Here is a 17290-nt window from a genome sequence, read left to right on the forward strand (position 1 = left end):
CACCTTTGGTGAGAGATGCCCGGCCTCATCAAAGGAAGATCTAGTGATGAAAAGAAAGGGCTCCAGGACAGCTGCAGACGACCCCCAAAAAGATATTCATTGTCAAGGGGAGGTGGAGCAAAGATTTAAGAAAAAACATTGGCCAAAAAAGCAAAGGCTTTGAAGCAATGCATCCCTAGGTCTTCTTCATACTTATATAAGCAAAGCATGTGAACACAACAAAAAAACACAAACCACAGATTACACATCAAACACACTTTCAAGCAAATGCAAGTGAAACATACCACAGGGGCATCCTCTGTGCAAATGTGGCTGAAGGAAACTTTCCTAGCCCTACAAATTAATGAAATACCCTGCCAGTTCTCGCTCTTCCGCTCACTCCTACTGGTATACGAGTAGAAATCATTGGGGGTTTTTTCTCTCTTTTTAAGGAATCAGAGAAAGAAAATTCTTAAAGTTAACACCATCAATAGCAGACCAGAACCTTGGGTTACCTTTTAAAGACTGTTTGGCACCTGATACTATAGTTTTGATATCAAATGGAGATAAAGAAGAAATGATTGGGAGTGAAATAAATCATATTTCATTTCAGTAAATAGAACATTCTGGCCAAAGGAATTTTAAAAACCATCTGGTCTAGGAAGTGTTCCAGGTACAACAGAGACTGGAAGCAAACCAGAGGATGGCCAAGCTGACTTTTGCATTCTCACTTGTAATCTCAAGAGGGCCTAACTGTACAAACACGTAAATGAGCATTTACAAAAAGGCAGGGATAGTTTCTATTTTGTGTAATAGCTGTTACTGTGATTAAGTGTGGTTGAGTAGGTTCTGAATACATTTAAGGACTTCATGAAACACTGGGATTTCTTTGATAAATGATATTAAAGTAATAACAGGTGTTAAAAAGAATCTGGTCTGAAACGAGGGGAAAAAACAAAAACAGACCACCACCACACAAGCTAGAAAGGATCCACTGCATTAACAGGATACCCAGAGGATTTCCTCATTTGAGTACAAGGGTTTTAAACACAGAATAAGGGAATTTATTGGGAGCTGGGATGCTGAGCCTTAATTTAAGTAGATTGATGGAAGCCAGACCATGTTTTCAGAAGGACTATAAACTGAACAAGGGGGGGAAATTCCTCTGTTTATTATTTTAAAGTTCATTTATGATTTTTTTCCATGTGGACATCTGCTAGAATGGCTGCTAACTGCTATAAGATTTATTTAATATGAAGTCTTTATAAAAAGATGAGATTTTCAAGTTCTTTCTGTTCTCACCTTTAAATAGTTCAGGTGATAATCCAAAAGAACAGTGGCATTAGCGATGCTGTCCTTTGTTCCCACAAAAACAAACGGTACCATGCCCTGAAAAAGAAATGGCAACAATGATCACATAGAACTGCTGATGGGTTAGTGTGAATAATGCACACAATGGCTAAAGCCCTAGCACAGGATATGGCAAACAGTAGGCACACAGATATGTCAGGTGGGGGGTAAAAAAGAACCAGCACATGAAAATAAAAAGAGTTCCTATATTTTACACAACTACTGTGAATCAGACAGATCAATAGAGCAAAAACCCTTACGTGTATCCAATTACTATTTTCTCAAGACTATTATTAAATGTTGGCAAATCACAAATTATTTCATTCAAGGGATACGAGCTTTGTGATGCAATGAATAAACAAAAGGAATACTTTTAAATTCTTCAATCCGTTTACTTTAGGTTTTATTTAGATCAAACTCTTTTTCAAGGGGAAAAAAAAGCGACATTAGGTATGAGGGATACAAAAGTAAAGACAAAATTGACTCTGTTAACCAAGTCAACAAGACACAAACAAAACGCCACAAGCAAAACTAAGAAAAATTAGGAAGCTGAGAAATTCGTCTGTAAGAAAAAAACCCGAGCCACCTCCATGAGTAGACGATCTAGCCCCGAAATACTCCATCCAATTAAATATATTAAAAATGTGTACTTCTAGTCCATCTGTATAAATTAGAAGGAAAAAAACACAACAATTCTTGTCGAAAGTTACAGGAAAGCTGTATGAAACCACAGCTGGCAATCATGACAACTGTTCAGAGTTGAGCAGGGTTCCCAGTTGCTGCTGACGAAATGAACATGGTTTCAGAAATTCACTAGGAAAGCATATAGTCATTTGGTTTGGATGAAGGCCCATCGTTTTCAGGCAAAGTTAAAAGGTGTAACAAGTCCCTTGAGCAGGTATCCCTCATTTTACAAAGAGCGTTCATTTGACTGCTGGGCCGCATTTGCCTGCTTGAATTGGTGACAGAATTTTTTTTTGGTGGGAGTCAGTATTTTTTAAACATGTACGTAGGGGCTGGGGCTGGAGTTTCTTTTTCCTTTCACAACAACATGGCTGCTGCTGGGGGTAAAAAAAAACCAACTGCAGAATTAGGAACTACCTGTCAGGCTAACCTTCCCCTGGATGGAAAGGTACTAAACCTCTTCTCCTAGGAGCCACCAGCACCTGAAGCTGCAGCAGGTGCTACTGAAAACCCAGTCTTCATTCGGATTTAATGAATTTATTTTAAGCATCCAATAGTACAGGAACCAAAGAAAGCCTCAGGCCCATGAACCAGACCACTTTTTTTGGTTTTTTAACCCCCAAATTGACTTTGTTACAGAGCACTTAATCATAGTCTTTCCCAAAAAGCCACACAGTGATATGTTACTCGTTTCCCTGGGGTTAGATATCACCAAGATTCAGAGACTGAGTCAGCCCAACTGGGAAGCAGATAAATCCTTAAAAGACATTTCCTCTTGCAACCCATGTCCTAATTACTGGTGTACCGAAATGCCACTCAGACTGTGGCACATTGTCCATGGTCCCGGGTGTTAAATGAAGAAAGGGGAAGAGTCCAGTGGTACTCAGCATGGCAGCCTTCAGTGTGGCCCTCCCAGGAAAAAGGCAGTCCTTCTTCTGGAATGAGAAGGGGCTCCACAATGTAGAGCCACACCCCATCAACATTCTCTTCCTAAAATGACATCTTTGATTTTAATCTCTTGTGAACCCCTTGGTTTCCCAAACACGTTCTCATAGGCCAGGCAATAGGTTAAATACCAGGCCCTAAAGGAAAGTAGACGGTAGTGGGAGATCAACAAGTGCACAGCTCTGCCACCAGTGCTCCAAGCAGGGGGGTGCACAGCCACCAGGAAAGCAGAGGCTGCAGGGCGGTAACCAAGAGGAGAAAGTGCTCCAGGCAGAGAGCCACAGCGACCTCGACCTATGAAAAACATCAGGAAAGCTCAGCCTTCTTTTCTATAGAATGCAAGGAGGAAGGATGGGGGAGAGGCAACTCCTGTAAAGTAACCTGGAGGGGCCTGATCAGCGACATGAAGGAGAAGCAGGGAAATGGACACACATACCCACAAACAATCTGCCACCATCCCCCAACCCTGACGAGCACTGGTAGTCTTTCTCAACAAGGGGAATAAACATGAAAATAGGAAATCAAAATGTATTTTTCAAGGAATGTTCTCCTACCTGCCAAGCCTTGAGTTCAGGTTTCTGGGATTCCCCTGCTACAATTGATGAAACCACTAACACCTAAAGCAGTATAAGGAATGCAAGTGATGTCATTAACTATAACAAATGATACACAGAAGCCTGAACGCAGGACTTTCACTGTAGGACTGCTACACCCGTGCTTAATTTCAAATATTGAAAACCAGTTTCTAACAAAGTTTTCAGTCACAACTAAGGCATCTAACAGAAACAAGGGACAGCTTGAACTACTACACCTGCAAAATTTCCAGAGATAACAGCAAGAGAACATCAAAGACCACCCTCAAAAGAAAAAGGGAACCATTACTTGCAACCCCATACTTTAAGGTTTACAATTTGTCCCTGTGAACTCAATGGGAGTCATTTAACATTTGGGTTTGTACTACACCTCAGGAGATGGCAATAAGATTTGGAAGAGAAAAAAAAGAACATGAGTAGTCTACAAGTCTAACCAGCGAAAACACCCAAAACACCAAGTGTGACATCTGAGCCAAGAAATTAGGTTTCGTGTAATGTAAAGGGACAAATAGTTCTTACCCTCTGGACTTTTGTACTGTTAGGCTGAGAAAAATGGCCGCTGTTTTCCTTTATCTCTAAGTGTTTCTTGTCTTCTGAGGGATTAGGTCCAACCCTTGAATTGTTGGAAGGTAGGGAATTTGGTGGAACAATTTCCTTGGTTAAAAAAACAAACAAACAAAAAAAACACACACACAAGAGAAAAAAGGACCGATTTTAAAAAGTCATTTAGCCTCACCATTGTGTCAATGATCATAATGCGACTTAAGACTGTCAATGAGTGGAAACAGCTTTGGCATTTCAAAATTACAGAACGCAAGCTCATTACAAAATATGCAGGAAACCTGTGTCCTGCTGTGCCGCCCCCCCCCCCACTCCAGATTTCACTCATTTAAAGAATGCTTTACCAAAGAAAAAGGCAAGACATGAAAATGATGATAGCTTGAGAGGGGGGCTATATTTTAAACACTTGTAGTTTTACACAGAAAAGCACATGACCATACCCCAAGTCCATACAAAAACTTCCAAAGCTGCTCCACCAACCTAGATGCATGGAGATCAAAATGAGAGTGATACAATTTGAAGATGAGAGGCAGAAGAGTGAGTTGCTAAGCCAGATGAATTTTGGGGGCATACTGGATCCCCACCTTCACTCTCAACCCCCCACCCACAAGTGAAAAGTTAGGGAATAGAAGCCAGGAAACCTAATCAGCGTGTCGGGTTGGCTAGTAACAGAAACACTGGCAAAGGGCTTCCTGTACAGGATTTCATTCCACTGACACAATGCCTGGCCCTGCCCTAGAGGTTTAGTAGCAAGAACCTGCACACCTCCCCATTTTCAAGTGGGGGAAATGCAGGCTTCATGCGGCAAAAAAAGACCAAGGCAAAGCTGCAGCATCAGTGAGTGGACAACATTCCAGAAGCCTCTAAAAGAGATATGCCAAATGAGCAACTGATATTAAGGGCTGAGGTGGTGGGCAAATGTTTTGAGAATGATGAGGGCAGCGAATGTACTAAGTGCTTGACACAATTGATGTGTGTATGGATTGGGATAACAGCTGTATGAGCCCCTAATAAAATGTTAAAAAAGAAAAATAAATAAAATAAAATGCATGTGCATCCAAAAAAAATTAAAAAAAAAAAAGAGATATGCCAACTCATGACACTCAAAAAAAACCTTGAATTTTTGTAGACGTTGACAGAAGCACATGTACTATAACATACCTCTTCTTGTGGAACATTCTTCTCATTTTCAGCCTCAATTCTTACTCTTACAACTCCTGACTTGTCCACAATCTCCTGAATCAGTTTTCCATTTTTTCCTATTACTTTGCCTAAGAAATGAGTAATTCACATTTGGTTTTAAAAAGGCAAAACTGAAACCAGGAAGCATAAACGATCACATTTATACACACACTTATATGAATGTGAAGCAACATGTACAATTCTGGAAACAAGATTCTGAAATCAAGCTCAAGAATCTTTTCAAGAGGACAAGATTTATACTCATCCTCTCGTTTCTCAGATAATCATTGTTTCTCAACTCCTTTGGTCAGGTGTTAGAATTGACTAACCCTTGCCAAGTGGGTAATTTTGAAGTTTTAAGGCAGCTCAAAGAAGGGCGTGTGTTACATTTGCTGAAGGTATTGTTTTTAACTACTCTTTCTGCAAAGTTCTACCAAAGAAATTAAAATAAAGAAACAGAGATAATAGAAGATATATTTGCATATTTGACGACTTCAAGTCCTTTGGCCAGGACACCTATTTTTAGAATTCAGTGCGGCATATTTATAAAAGATACTATTGAGTTTCAACAGTGACTGAAATATCTGTATCAAAAGCAAAAACTCACAGCCGTCCAGTCCATGCTGACTCCTAGCAACCCTCTAGGACAGAGTGGAAATAGTCCTGTAGGTTTCCAGGGCTATACGTAAACTTTATGGAAGCCAGTGGCCAAACTCTTTATCCCCAAAGTGTGAACAGTGGTTTCCAACCACTTATCTTTCTTGGTTAGTGGCCGAGCAGCTGTACATACATTAACAGGGTACAAATGCCTCAAGCCAATAGGTTAAAAGAATATAACAAAAAATAGAACAGTATCACACAAGTGGAGTGAGTCATTGAATAGCAGTGAGAAGCTGTAGAGGACACACTTATCTACACGCAGAGCAACCCCAATTACCCTGATGCTGGGCCCATCCTTCAAGGGCTTGCTCCACCAGCTCATCTAAGAGGAACTGCCAAGTCAAGGTGCGAAATTTTTATAAGCAGAGTACAGCCCTCAGGGTTCCTGCTGTGTTTGGTGGCCTAGCTCAGCCCAACGCTCCGATTTTAATTAGCTGGTGGACAGGGAGAGGAGCTACCACCACTAACTGAGAACTCTTGATCTAGGTTAGTGGTTCTCAACCTTCCTAAAACTGCAATCCTTTAATACAGTTCCCTAGGTTGTGGTGACCCCCGCCCAACCACAAAATTATTTTCGTTGCTACTTCATAACTGTAATTTTGCTACTTTTATGAATCAGGCAACCCATGTGAAAGGGTCTTGCGACTCCCTCAAAGGGGTCGCAACCCACAGGTTGAGAACCACTGATCTAGTTCCTTTGGGCAGTTCTGTCAGCATTTTTACTCTTGCAAGAAAAGGGGAGGGTATGGAGGTAACTGAAGTCTTCCCCAAGTGTTTGAATTTCTAACACTCCCATTGCCATGAATGAATATATCGATGTATCTAAATGCAGGTGTAGATCTATTTTAATAAAAGTCTAAATGAGTGAGCAGAAAGAGTGTTACTGACACCACTCTATTAAGACAATATCTTAACTATTCAAAGTACCATGTGCTAACTCTAGCTGACAGAATAATGAATCCTCGCCATTGTCAAATTTTAAGAAAAGGAAGATAAATGAGTGTGTGTACTAGGGAATGTGAAAAATGAAGAAATCATAAATCTATGAGGCTCAAGGAAAATGCAAACAATACTGACACTGACATCTCCCTTAAGATTTGCCTTGCCAGCTCTTATTAAACAAAATCGCTTTCTGAAAACGCTCAAATATTCCCAGCATTGCTATAGACAGTCTTTAAAAGAGAACAGTGTTGTTTTGCTAACTAGGACCACAAAAGAACAAAATCCAGGCTGACCGTAGGTACTTCAACAGGCTTCCTGATGAATAGTCACTTCTGGAATCCTCTTCTTTCCAGGGAGAATCTATCTTTAATTCCAGATCCACTCATTCTGCACTGTGCAGTTATTCCCAAACCCCACCTGACAGCTCACTACAGTTCTGATCTGTTGAACTGGATGGCACAGTTTTAAAATATGGTAAAGGCAAAGAATTAACATGTATTGGCCCCCTACCCTGTCCAGTACTGTCACTTTTATTTTTTCCCCCATTTAAGTAGCACAACAACTTTTCAGGGAAGATACTATCACATTGTTTTACAGGTGAAGAGACTAAGACTTGAGGCAGCTAAGTCACCTGCCCATGGTTAGCTCAAATACCAATGCCAAGCTCCTGCCATTATTATTGTCTCTAAAGTACTGTACATTAATCTGATATGTAAGTTACTTTTAAAAAAATAAATCTGCCTATTGCCTATCTCTCTATAAGCACTCCCACAATTTACCAGAATTTTTTAATACATGAACGTTGTTTGAGAAAATTAAATAAGAAAAAGAAGTCATTCCTAGCCTCACTGTAGGGACCCCTAGTGGCATAATGGCTTCCAAGATAGGCTGTTAAACACCAGGTCAGCTGTACAAAACCAGCTGCCCTATGGGGTAGCTGTGAATTGGAAGAGACTTGATGGCAATTGAGTTAACTCCATTGTCCTGAAATAATCCCTTTACTATGCATACATTTTCAACTTAACCTTCTTCAAATAAGACATTTTTCTTTGGGAAAAAAACACTGTCCCTTATATTTGTAATGGCATGGGAAGGAATATAAAAATCTCTGATTTTCTTGGTGTGTCTTTTTTAAAAGCAAATTAAGGATGACTGAAACTATATACACCTTGTTCTCTTTTTAACCCTTTTCCACAGGACACAGGCATTACTTTTTCATTACCAATCATGATTATCAGGAAAGGTTAAATATATATATATATTTACATTTACTGTGTGTGTATATATATACAGTAAATGTGTGTATATCTCAATTCTATTGCTAAATAAAAAACCCAGGAAGGCGGAGGCCTCAATACACAGGCGCCCATGAGGCTATGCTCCACCAAAGAGCGGCAGCTTTGGAAAGCACTGCCAAAGGGTGCCTTGTCAGTGACAGCCAGGAATCCAGGGTGCCCAAACCAGTTTACCATCCACTTTGCTGAAAGCCTCACCAAGACATTCGGAGTCAGACCAAGCTTTGATAAGATTTAAGTAACCCTGGTGATACAGTGGTTAAATGCTTGGTTGCTAACCAAACCCAAGCAGTTAGAACCTACTAGTCACTCTGTGGGAGATAGGCATAGCACTTTGTCTCCTTAAAGATGCTTAATTTGGGAAACCCTATGGGGCAGTCCTATATGGCTGCTATGGGTTCAAATCGCCTGGAAGGCAATGGGTTTAATGGGTTAACCTACATAGATAGATGAACACGAATGCTGTCATTTTACAGTTCTTTTGTGGTGTCGTCGGCAGGTGCCCTTATGTTGTTTGTGACTCAGAGCGACCCAGCGTGAGAGCATGGCTGCTCCATAGGGTTTTCTTGAAAGCAGATCGACAGGTCTTTCTCAAGCCAAGTCACTGGATGGGCTTGAACTGCCAATCTTTGGACAGCAGCCAAGATCTTAACCATTTGTGCCCCCAGGGCTCCTTGTAGTTCCATAAGAGAACTCAAATAGTGATTTACTGCACATGATAGTGCCTCTCATTAATTTTGAAAGTCATTATTCAATTTTAAGATTTTGAATGACATATTCAATTTTAAGATACAAGGGGGCTTCCACAAGTTTGTGGGAAAACACAGCTAAAAGTGGAATTTCCCCACAGCCTTTCTGGAGCTTCTCATGTATTGAATACAGTAAAGCTGCCCTGCAAAAGGCAGACAGAATTCCAGGCACTAAGAGGCCCACTTTGCACCTTATGAAATGTAATCCTGGAGCCTTCCACTTAGCCAATTATTTCCTGTAACCTGTAGCCAACAGACCACATATAAGAGTGTCAATTCCAACTGAAATCACCCCTCCAGAGAGGGAGAGGGGAATTCTATGTAGAGAAAGCTACCTAAGATTTCATTTTGGTAGCTCCTGTCAGCAACAATGTGTGACTTACCTACTAAGTTCCTGGGGACTTGTATGACATCTTCAGCAAATTCTAGAAAGCTTCTCGCCTTTTTCACTGCATCCTGGTCCTAATGCAAAGGAGGGACAGTTTCAAGACCAAAGATGAGCCAACTCAAACACTCAAGTTTCATTAAATTTTTTTAAGAGAGCCAATAGAATAGAAGAGTTACCTCTCCATAAATATGAAATGTGCAGGTATCTTCATCTAGATCAATAGCCGTGACCCCAGGTACTTTTCGAGCTTGCTGAATATTAGCACCATGTGTACCAATAGCTAGACCCATCAGATCTTCTCGTACAATAAACTGCTCATGAAACCTTGAGGCAAGTTGCCTTGAACTCTGAAGAGAAACGTAGGTCCAATTAAGATGTTTTATCAACCATTAAAGCCAATTGTATCTAGGTCAGCCATGTAAATTATCTGACTCTGTATATCAGGGGGCTCTAAGTTAGTTTCGGTTGAAAACTAACAGGCTTCAGACTATACCTCCACAGCCCAAGTGTTTTTAGGCAAATGAAGGTCAGTGCCACTTGATATCTTTTAGTTAACAGGAAAGGGTCTGTTGACAGTTTTTCAAGGTAACTTTTAAACAGCTATTTGCAAGGCTGCCGTAGTTAACAAATGACATCAATAATGCAATTAAGCAGCAGATTAATGTCCCCAAATAAAAGCCAGCTCACTGGGTCTGACAGACTCAATGCTATTTAGTTAAAGGGGGGAGGGACTTTAAAATACCAACTCCAGAAAACATTCATAGACTTCATTTTTTAAGATTAAGTGAGAAATATTTTTGGTCCTAGAAATGGTCATTTGTATAACTTGCCACTAGATACTGTTTCTAGACTTCTCTAACGTTAAAACGACACTGCTCCCCGCCACCCCCAAAGGAGGCACACCCAGTGCAGGTATGGTGGTCGAATCTGTTGATTTAAGATTTCAAACTTATCCTCCATGTGCACCCTAAGCCTACGTGAACCGAGTCTGAGACCCTGTGAGCCGGATCCACAAGTCCAATGAACTTTTTTAAGTCCTCAGTGATGGCAAAACTGAGTGACACTGACACTCAAAACTTGTGGACAATCACTCTTTCAATTGTCTTATCAAGACTTAATGTTTAGTTCTAGCATGCTATTAATGAAAACCAAAATATATTAGTGGCTCATGTTGACAAATGGGAATTTCTTATTGGAATATGTCAATCTCTTTAATATTAGTAGTGAAGATAGACATGCATACTAGTTTCTCTGTATTCAACACCCCCTGATCATTTGAATGGATGGCTATAACTAGTATAAACCATTTTTAAAGTACCGATTTCCATTCTTCTGGATTAGACTAAAATAACATACAAGTGATTCCTAGGACTTTTCAAGATGTTTTCCAAGTCCTAGTTCATTCGCCTGGCTCATTTTTTTCATTGATAATTCACTGATATATGGTAAGCCAAAGGTAGGCGAGTAGATCATTTAAGAAGAAATTAGCTGTTTGAGGAGAAGCATGTATACTTTCGTAATACTCACAATGAAAGTAAGGAGGCTGTTCTGGCCTAAAATTTATGCGACCCCCCCCCCCCCCCCCAAAAAAAAACCCCCCACAGAATTATGAACTCAGGGACACCGAGAAAGAATGAGAGCAAAACCCCATTACACAGACCTCCATGGCCATAAGGAAGAGAAGGTAGCAAACAGAGACAATGAATCTCTCCTCTCCTCCCAATGCTTCGGCAGTCACACAGCAAGCTGGGAGGCAGCCAAGAGTTGAACAAGGCCTTACAGGCAGGGAGCCTGGATGGCCTGCTCTTTGACAATGCAGTTTGTTTTTATTTTATGTTTTTCTGGTCTTTTACTGTCACAGCATAATGGTTTGCCCTCGAATGAAATGAACAGTGAAGAAGAACTCTGGGATTTGATAGTAATACACTTTGTGTTGGTACATTAAACTGAAATCCATTTCACTTCTATGATAATGGATGGAAGGACTAGGTAGTTATCAATGAAAATAAATGCATGGTGATGGAAATTATTGGAGGATTAATAAAAGTAGATAAAATGCACCTTAAGAGACGAAATAGTAAGTTAGGGAAATAGCCTCTGGCAGGAATCTGAAGACAGGAGTTTTAAAGAGTGACAACCCATTAGAATGAAGAAGTTCTACACCCTTTTAAACAGAGATAAACATACAGAATGAGAGGACCACGATTAGATAGTTAAATACTCTCTAGTGCTTTAATGATTACATGTTATAAATGGAAGAAATATCACCTCTTTTATTAGCAGTTTGGACAAATTTCCAGTAAAAGTCATCTGACCAGAAGTCCTGGAAGATATACAGCCAGCTGACTGCTTAATTTTGACACATCTGGCATGGAAACTTTAGTATGATTACGTACATTTTCCCAAAATAGGGAAACACTAAGTAGCAGTGGCTCAATGACCAAGTGCCCATTTATCATCATCCTAGATGGCCTTATAAGCAGCCCTCTGGAAAACAACATACCTCCAGCTGCTTGCTGGCTTCTTCATTTCTCAGTATCAGGGACAACTTAGTGCGCAGACTCCGAAAATGCATGTCAATCAGCATGTGTGCTCGTTTAGAGGTGACTTCGTTGATAGACTAAGTAATTTAAATGAACAAGGTTATTATCTAAGCATATGTCCCAGTTGAATGCCACCAAAGCAAACACCTGAACACCACTCACCAAAATGACAAGCTGGTAGCTTTCAGGATCATAGGTTACAGAAAAGGCGCCAACTGCCTTTTTAAAGTCCTTATGTGCCGATTCTTTGGCACACCTACAAAGAAAAAAAAATACCCAGCTAAGAAAAGGTTTACCAACCACATGGAGAAAAGATTCATCTTTAACAGACTCATATATTTCAATATTTCAATTGATTTATGTAAGATGCACCATTTAATTTCCATTTAAAAATGAATTTCATTTCTTTTCTGGAGATTGCATAACTCTTGAGATACTCTGCAGGAACTAGCAATTGCTATTCTAAAAAAGAAGGGTGGGCGTGGTTGATTACCAAAGACATGTCCATTGAGGAAAACCATTCTTCCCTGCAGGCTTCCTGGTGTCATTTGATTTCTGGAATATACTGTTGAGAACTGAGGGAAGTTACAGACACCTGAGTTTGTTCGGTTGCCTCCCTTTTAAGACATCAAAACCACCGAACAAGTAAACGAGGAGGAAGTGATGCCACATTTACAAACGCACTCTTGAGAAGCAGAATTTCTATGTCATTTAAACATCAATGTCATGCTCATCTAAAGCGTGACATGTCCACATCAAACTTAAACTACCTGCTGGGTGAAATCACTAAAAGCAACAATAAATCTCTGTTCTCTAGAAAATGCTTTTGAAGCATACTCTGCAATCCAGGCTTTTAAAATGGAGGATTACCTTGGTGGATTCTTTAGCTCTAATTTAGTTCTGAAAATAATAACTAAAAGAAAGTTACAAAAACAATCTGGAGAAATCCTCTTTGCCTAGAATGTGTTTTGTGGCTTATGATAAAATGATCAGATCTTCACTATAGCATTTTGAAATGGAGAAAGGCAATGAACAAGTTTGCTTAGTAAACAAATGCACGTGGTGTACATTAGTCAAGTTGGTTGAAACATGTGCAATGACAGAACGGAAAAATGGCTACATCGCTTTTCCTCCAAATTTACTTCTGCAAATCAAAGCATTTTGGCCAAAACACACTGAACTTCAAAATCTATCAGTGCCACTTTGAAGTGTACGTCTTTTTAAAACCACCGGTCACCTGCAGGTTCACTTTATTTCTTGGGCACCAACTCACATTTGTCTTAAGTCTTCTGGCACATCCAGTTTGATCTTATGGAAAGTGTCCTTGGTGGCAGGTTTGCTGGGATTCACCGATCGCAAGCGGTCAATTGTCACAATTTCATTGTAAGTAGCATCGCATGCTGCGTACTCTATCACGTAAAACTGACAAAAATAAAAAAAAGTCATCCCAAATCCTTTTGAAACCAGAGCAACATACTAAACACAGTTATTTGGAACTAAATTCTTAGGAGGAAATATTTAATCAAGCACTGTTTAATCAACTGAGCTGAAACCCATGAAATATACTGAATAGACAGAGAAAACTCCGAATACTAAAATGCCTCCAATTAGGTCTGGCTTTAACACAGCAGTCCAGATGGAATTGTAGCACCTGGGCTTAGAAAAGGGAATTTGATAGAAAGAAAAATGTGCAGTGAGCATTTTCCTACCTCACCCTTTATCATCCTCACTTTAGCTAGCCACCAACAGCAAGGCTCTTTTTCATTTGCTCTGGAATAAACCTACACAAAAATGGCGAGAGAATATTTCATGGTTAACATTACTTTGAAATCCATAGACAGCCAAAGCATGCTAAGAATTCAGTAAAATGCCCCTGGGCATACAGGTCTTCCCTCCCACTAGATCGGACCCCTTACAGCTACCCAGACCCAGAGGCAGCCTCAACTGGGGAGCTCCCTGTAAAGGAGCTTTCCTCCTCTGCCTCAGCATGAGCTGAGCAGGAATTAGTACTCAGAATATGAATGCTCAATAAAGACTGACTATTCATAAATATGAGCATACCTCCTTCCCCTGGGGTGCGTTGTGAGCTGGGAAGTACAGCTACAATGTAAAAAGGTTTTTTGTTTGACTCTTATAAGCAAATAAACTCATTGGATGTTTGTTACTGATGCTGGCCAACTAGAAGTAGGCTGCTAGGTCAGTGAAGGGTAAGAGCACAGCCCACTCAGGTCTCGAAGGACACCACGCTGGCCTCCATGTCTCCTGGGCATTCAGTGGACAGTCCCTTGGTCACGCTGGTCTCTTGGTCCTTTCACCACTAAAATGGACAGCACCAATGATGGCCACTCTCCAACTGCCCCAACCAGTTGCCCTGCCCACTCTGCAGCGGTTCTTCTAACCAATCTCTCTGCTGACCACTGTTATGATGTGTAGCAGGAACACCTTTTTTTGTGAAGATACCAGTCATCTCCAGGAGAATTTAGGCAAACAAAAAGTGGAGGGGCCTCAGATCCCATCAGCAGCACTTGTTCCCTCTTGAGGTCCCTTCCAGAACCATCCCCAGCTTCAGACACCTGGGCCTGGCGGTCAAGGTACCTGCTCTGAGTCCTACATCCCCCTCCACCCTCAGACATCAGAAAACTGCTGACAGGTGCCCAGTACCACTTGTGCTTTACCTGCACAAATGCCTACTTAGTTGCTACCTACATACCACAAATATTCACGAAATAGAACTCCTAATAAGGCACTGCTCTCCATATGGTGGAGAAAGAAGAAGAACAGCATGGGAAAGAGGAGCAAGGTGAGAGGGTGAGCAGGATCACAATCATGAACCCAGTGCTCTGTATAGTGTGGTGGTGCTCCAGGCACCTTTTGATCAAAGAAATCAATGGCACAAGATGAACTTGTAAAATGAGCTCTTCAAAATATAAAGGTACATTTGCTATTTAAAGAATTCAAGGACACTGCTATGTTAGAAAGCAAGACATTTTTTGTCCTTAGTCAAAGTGATTTTCCTAATCCATTTTGATGAAAAGAGGACCACAGCTGTAACTGTAGACTATATTACTCAAACAAAGATTCAGAGATTAATGGGGTAAAAGCAGTACCAGTGAGCAGAGGAAATCAGCACTGCACTAACATTCAAAAATGGGCCAAGTATTGTTCAAACAGCCCAGGTTAAGCATTATATATCACTTAAGTTATCAAGATTGCTCACTCAAAAGCAAAGAGCCTGGGGGTGCTGTGATTAAGCACACAACTGCCAACAGAAAGGCCAGCAGTTCAAACCCATCAGCTACTGAGGAGGGAAGAGAGAGAGATAGACACATGGCAGCCTGCTTCCAGAAGCATGACAACCCAGGGTGCAGCTCTACGGTCTTACAAGCTCATCAAGTGTGGAAATCAACTCAAAGCCATGGGTTTGGCTTTTGGAGGGCATTCCATAGCACATGCCAACCCAGGCTGCAATACTCAAGGTAGCTATGAACAACGTCAAAGACGGGGTATGAAAAGGGCACAAGGCAAATTCAACAGCCCCCATGCCTTCACTGATTAATAGCTTCATAGCAGGATCAACTTACCTCAACTTCATCACTTTCATTTATATCTTTATTATAACCTACAGGTGGTGGGAATCGCACATCGTGGAATGGGATCTGCCTCTCAGGCTGCCAGCTGAAAATAAGCACACAGACTATTACTGAACAAGCTTGAGATGGTCACCTAAAACGACGGCTGCACCTCCATCAATGTTTGGTGAAGCTGGAGCCCCCGTTGTGCTGGTTTTAAAGCAGCAGACATTTTAATTGCACAGCAGTCTGGGAGGCGTTCCACTTAGGATACTTCCCTCAACACAATAAATCAACTAAACTGTACTCCAATCAGGCCAACTCCGAGAATTCTAATTGTAAAACTACCAAAGCAAAGGGACTTCCACATTTATGTTAATTATGTTAGTTCCACCAGTTAGTGACACCATCGGTGTACTTTTACTAGCAACAGGAATTTACCCACATTCCATGGCCACAGCAATGGGTCCAACATGCCCTGGGATTCCCAAGCAAAACAGGGGCAGTCAACACAGTAACAACTTACAACTCACTTTTACCCCTTTAAATTTGAGATCCCACGAGGTGGTCAAGTCTCCCCATGGGTGGCTGGCCGCGGAGCAGTGCAATGCCCCAGCATGCACTGGGCTGGCAGAGGTTCAGAAAACCACTGAACCGGCGAAGCCTGTCTATAGCAGTTCAGTAAGTTGGCTTTTGCTTTTTATTTTTAATGATATGGTACAATTTTGAAAGAAAATCAAATTACTCTTTAACATAACAAAGACACAAAAGATTAATAATCTACAAACGCACCACAGGGGCGTCTGCTGCTGGAGCAGTCACTACCAGGGAGCGTTTTACCAGCAAATAGCAACTCTTGTCCTGTGTACAATGTTCCTGTCCTGCTCAAGGGTTTTCTTAGTTAAATCTTAGTAAGTTGTCAAAGCATTTTGGTGGTGGTGCTGCTGTTTCAAAGAGCCTTCTGTTTATCAGAAGGCAGGTAATTCACCCAAAATTGGTGCCAATCCAGACAGTGTCAAAGTGACACTGACCCCATTCCTGTGTTGCTGTGCAGGCAGACCGCGTTTGACTGTGATTCACTTCATTGTACTTTGCAGTTATCACAGTTTACAGATGGAAAGGCTGTGGCTACCGGCATCAAGCAAGTCTACCAGTGTGGTGTGTTCCATGTTGGTCATTTTCACAACTTTCCCTAATACTATTGCACACTAACGGACGAGTCTAGTATCAACATTAACTTCTGCGTGCACTGAGGCCCCCCAAACTAGGTGTGACTTGCTTTGTGGAAATGTTCACTCTGTCAGGGTCATCTGGAATGGAACCCACAACTCACCAAGGTCTGCCAGTACACAGTTAAAACCAATAAAGCTTTTAAAAAAGTGTCTTTACTTCATTAAAGCCTTTGTGTACTTACTGAAGATCTGTGACTTTTAACCTAAGTTACCAATTGATAGCTAAATTTCATCTGTAAAGCCTTGTAATAACAAATAGGTGTATTGTTTTGTTTAGTTTCAAATAGGTTTTGTATTCCTTTTTATTTTGGTTTGGTTCCAAAGAGAATTAGACATTCTCATTCTTGAATGTAGAGACAAAAAAACATATTGGAAAATGCAAAATTCTAAAGGAAAATAGTCTACAGTTCTATTACTAGGAAGCACTGTTGTCAATAGAACGAACAAAAGGAAACAGCCAATCTCTCTCTCTCTCTCTCTCTCTCTCTCTCTCTCTCATTCCTGATCTTTATTTAGGCCATGAGGGGTGCTGGACCCAGAACGTGGGAACAGAAGCGTGTATCACGTCTATATTTTATGCTTTCTGAGACCAAGCCACCCTCAAACAATACTCGGAAT

General features: G+C 40.9%; 1 protein-coding gene across 11 annotated transcripts in view; it reads right to left on the reverse strand.

Annotated features, from left to right (window-relative positions):
* FMR1 (FMRP translational regulator 1) overlaps positions 1-17290 on the reverse strand; it is a 42820-nt gene that overhangs the window by 8208 nt on the left and 17322 nt on the right. For 7 of the 11 annotated variants that reach the window (XM_045285456.1, XM_045285454.1, XM_045285452.1 and 4 more), the window contains exons 3-13: positions 15453-15546; positions 13581-13652; positions 13145-13293; positions 12034-12127; positions 11832-11948; positions 9505-9675; positions 9324-9402; positions 5274-5383; positions 4071-4205; positions 3513-3575; positions 1282-1368 (exon numbers count right to left, since the gene is read on the reverse strand). In XM_045285456.1, the coding sequence (XP_045141391.1) occupies positions 1282-1368; positions 3513-3575; positions 4071-4205; positions 5274-5383; positions 9324-9402; positions 9505-9675; positions 11832-11948; positions 12034-12127; positions 13145-13293; positions 13581-13595 (1020 nt within the window). In that variant the 5' untranslated portion in view covers positions 13596-13652; positions 15453-15546. Of the gene's footprint in view, positions 1-1281; positions 1369-3512; positions 3576-4070; positions 4206-5273; positions 5384-9323; positions 9403-9504; positions 9676-11831; positions 11949-12033; positions 12128-13144; positions 13294-13580; positions 13653-15452; positions 15547-17290 lie in introns of those variants that run through there. The other 4 variants (XM_045285457.1, XM_045285455.1, XM_013007969.3 and 1 more) reach the window with 2 other exon arrangements.

This window comes from Echinops telfairi, unplaced genomic scaffold (assembly GCF_000313985.2).
Source record: "Echinops telfairi isolate 266 unplaced genomic scaffold, ASM31398v2 ScPeMD7_7472;HRSCAF=8510, whole genome shotgun sequence".
NCBI lineage: Eukaryota > Metazoa > Chordata > Mammalia > Afrosoricida > Tenrecidae > Echinops > Echinops telfairi.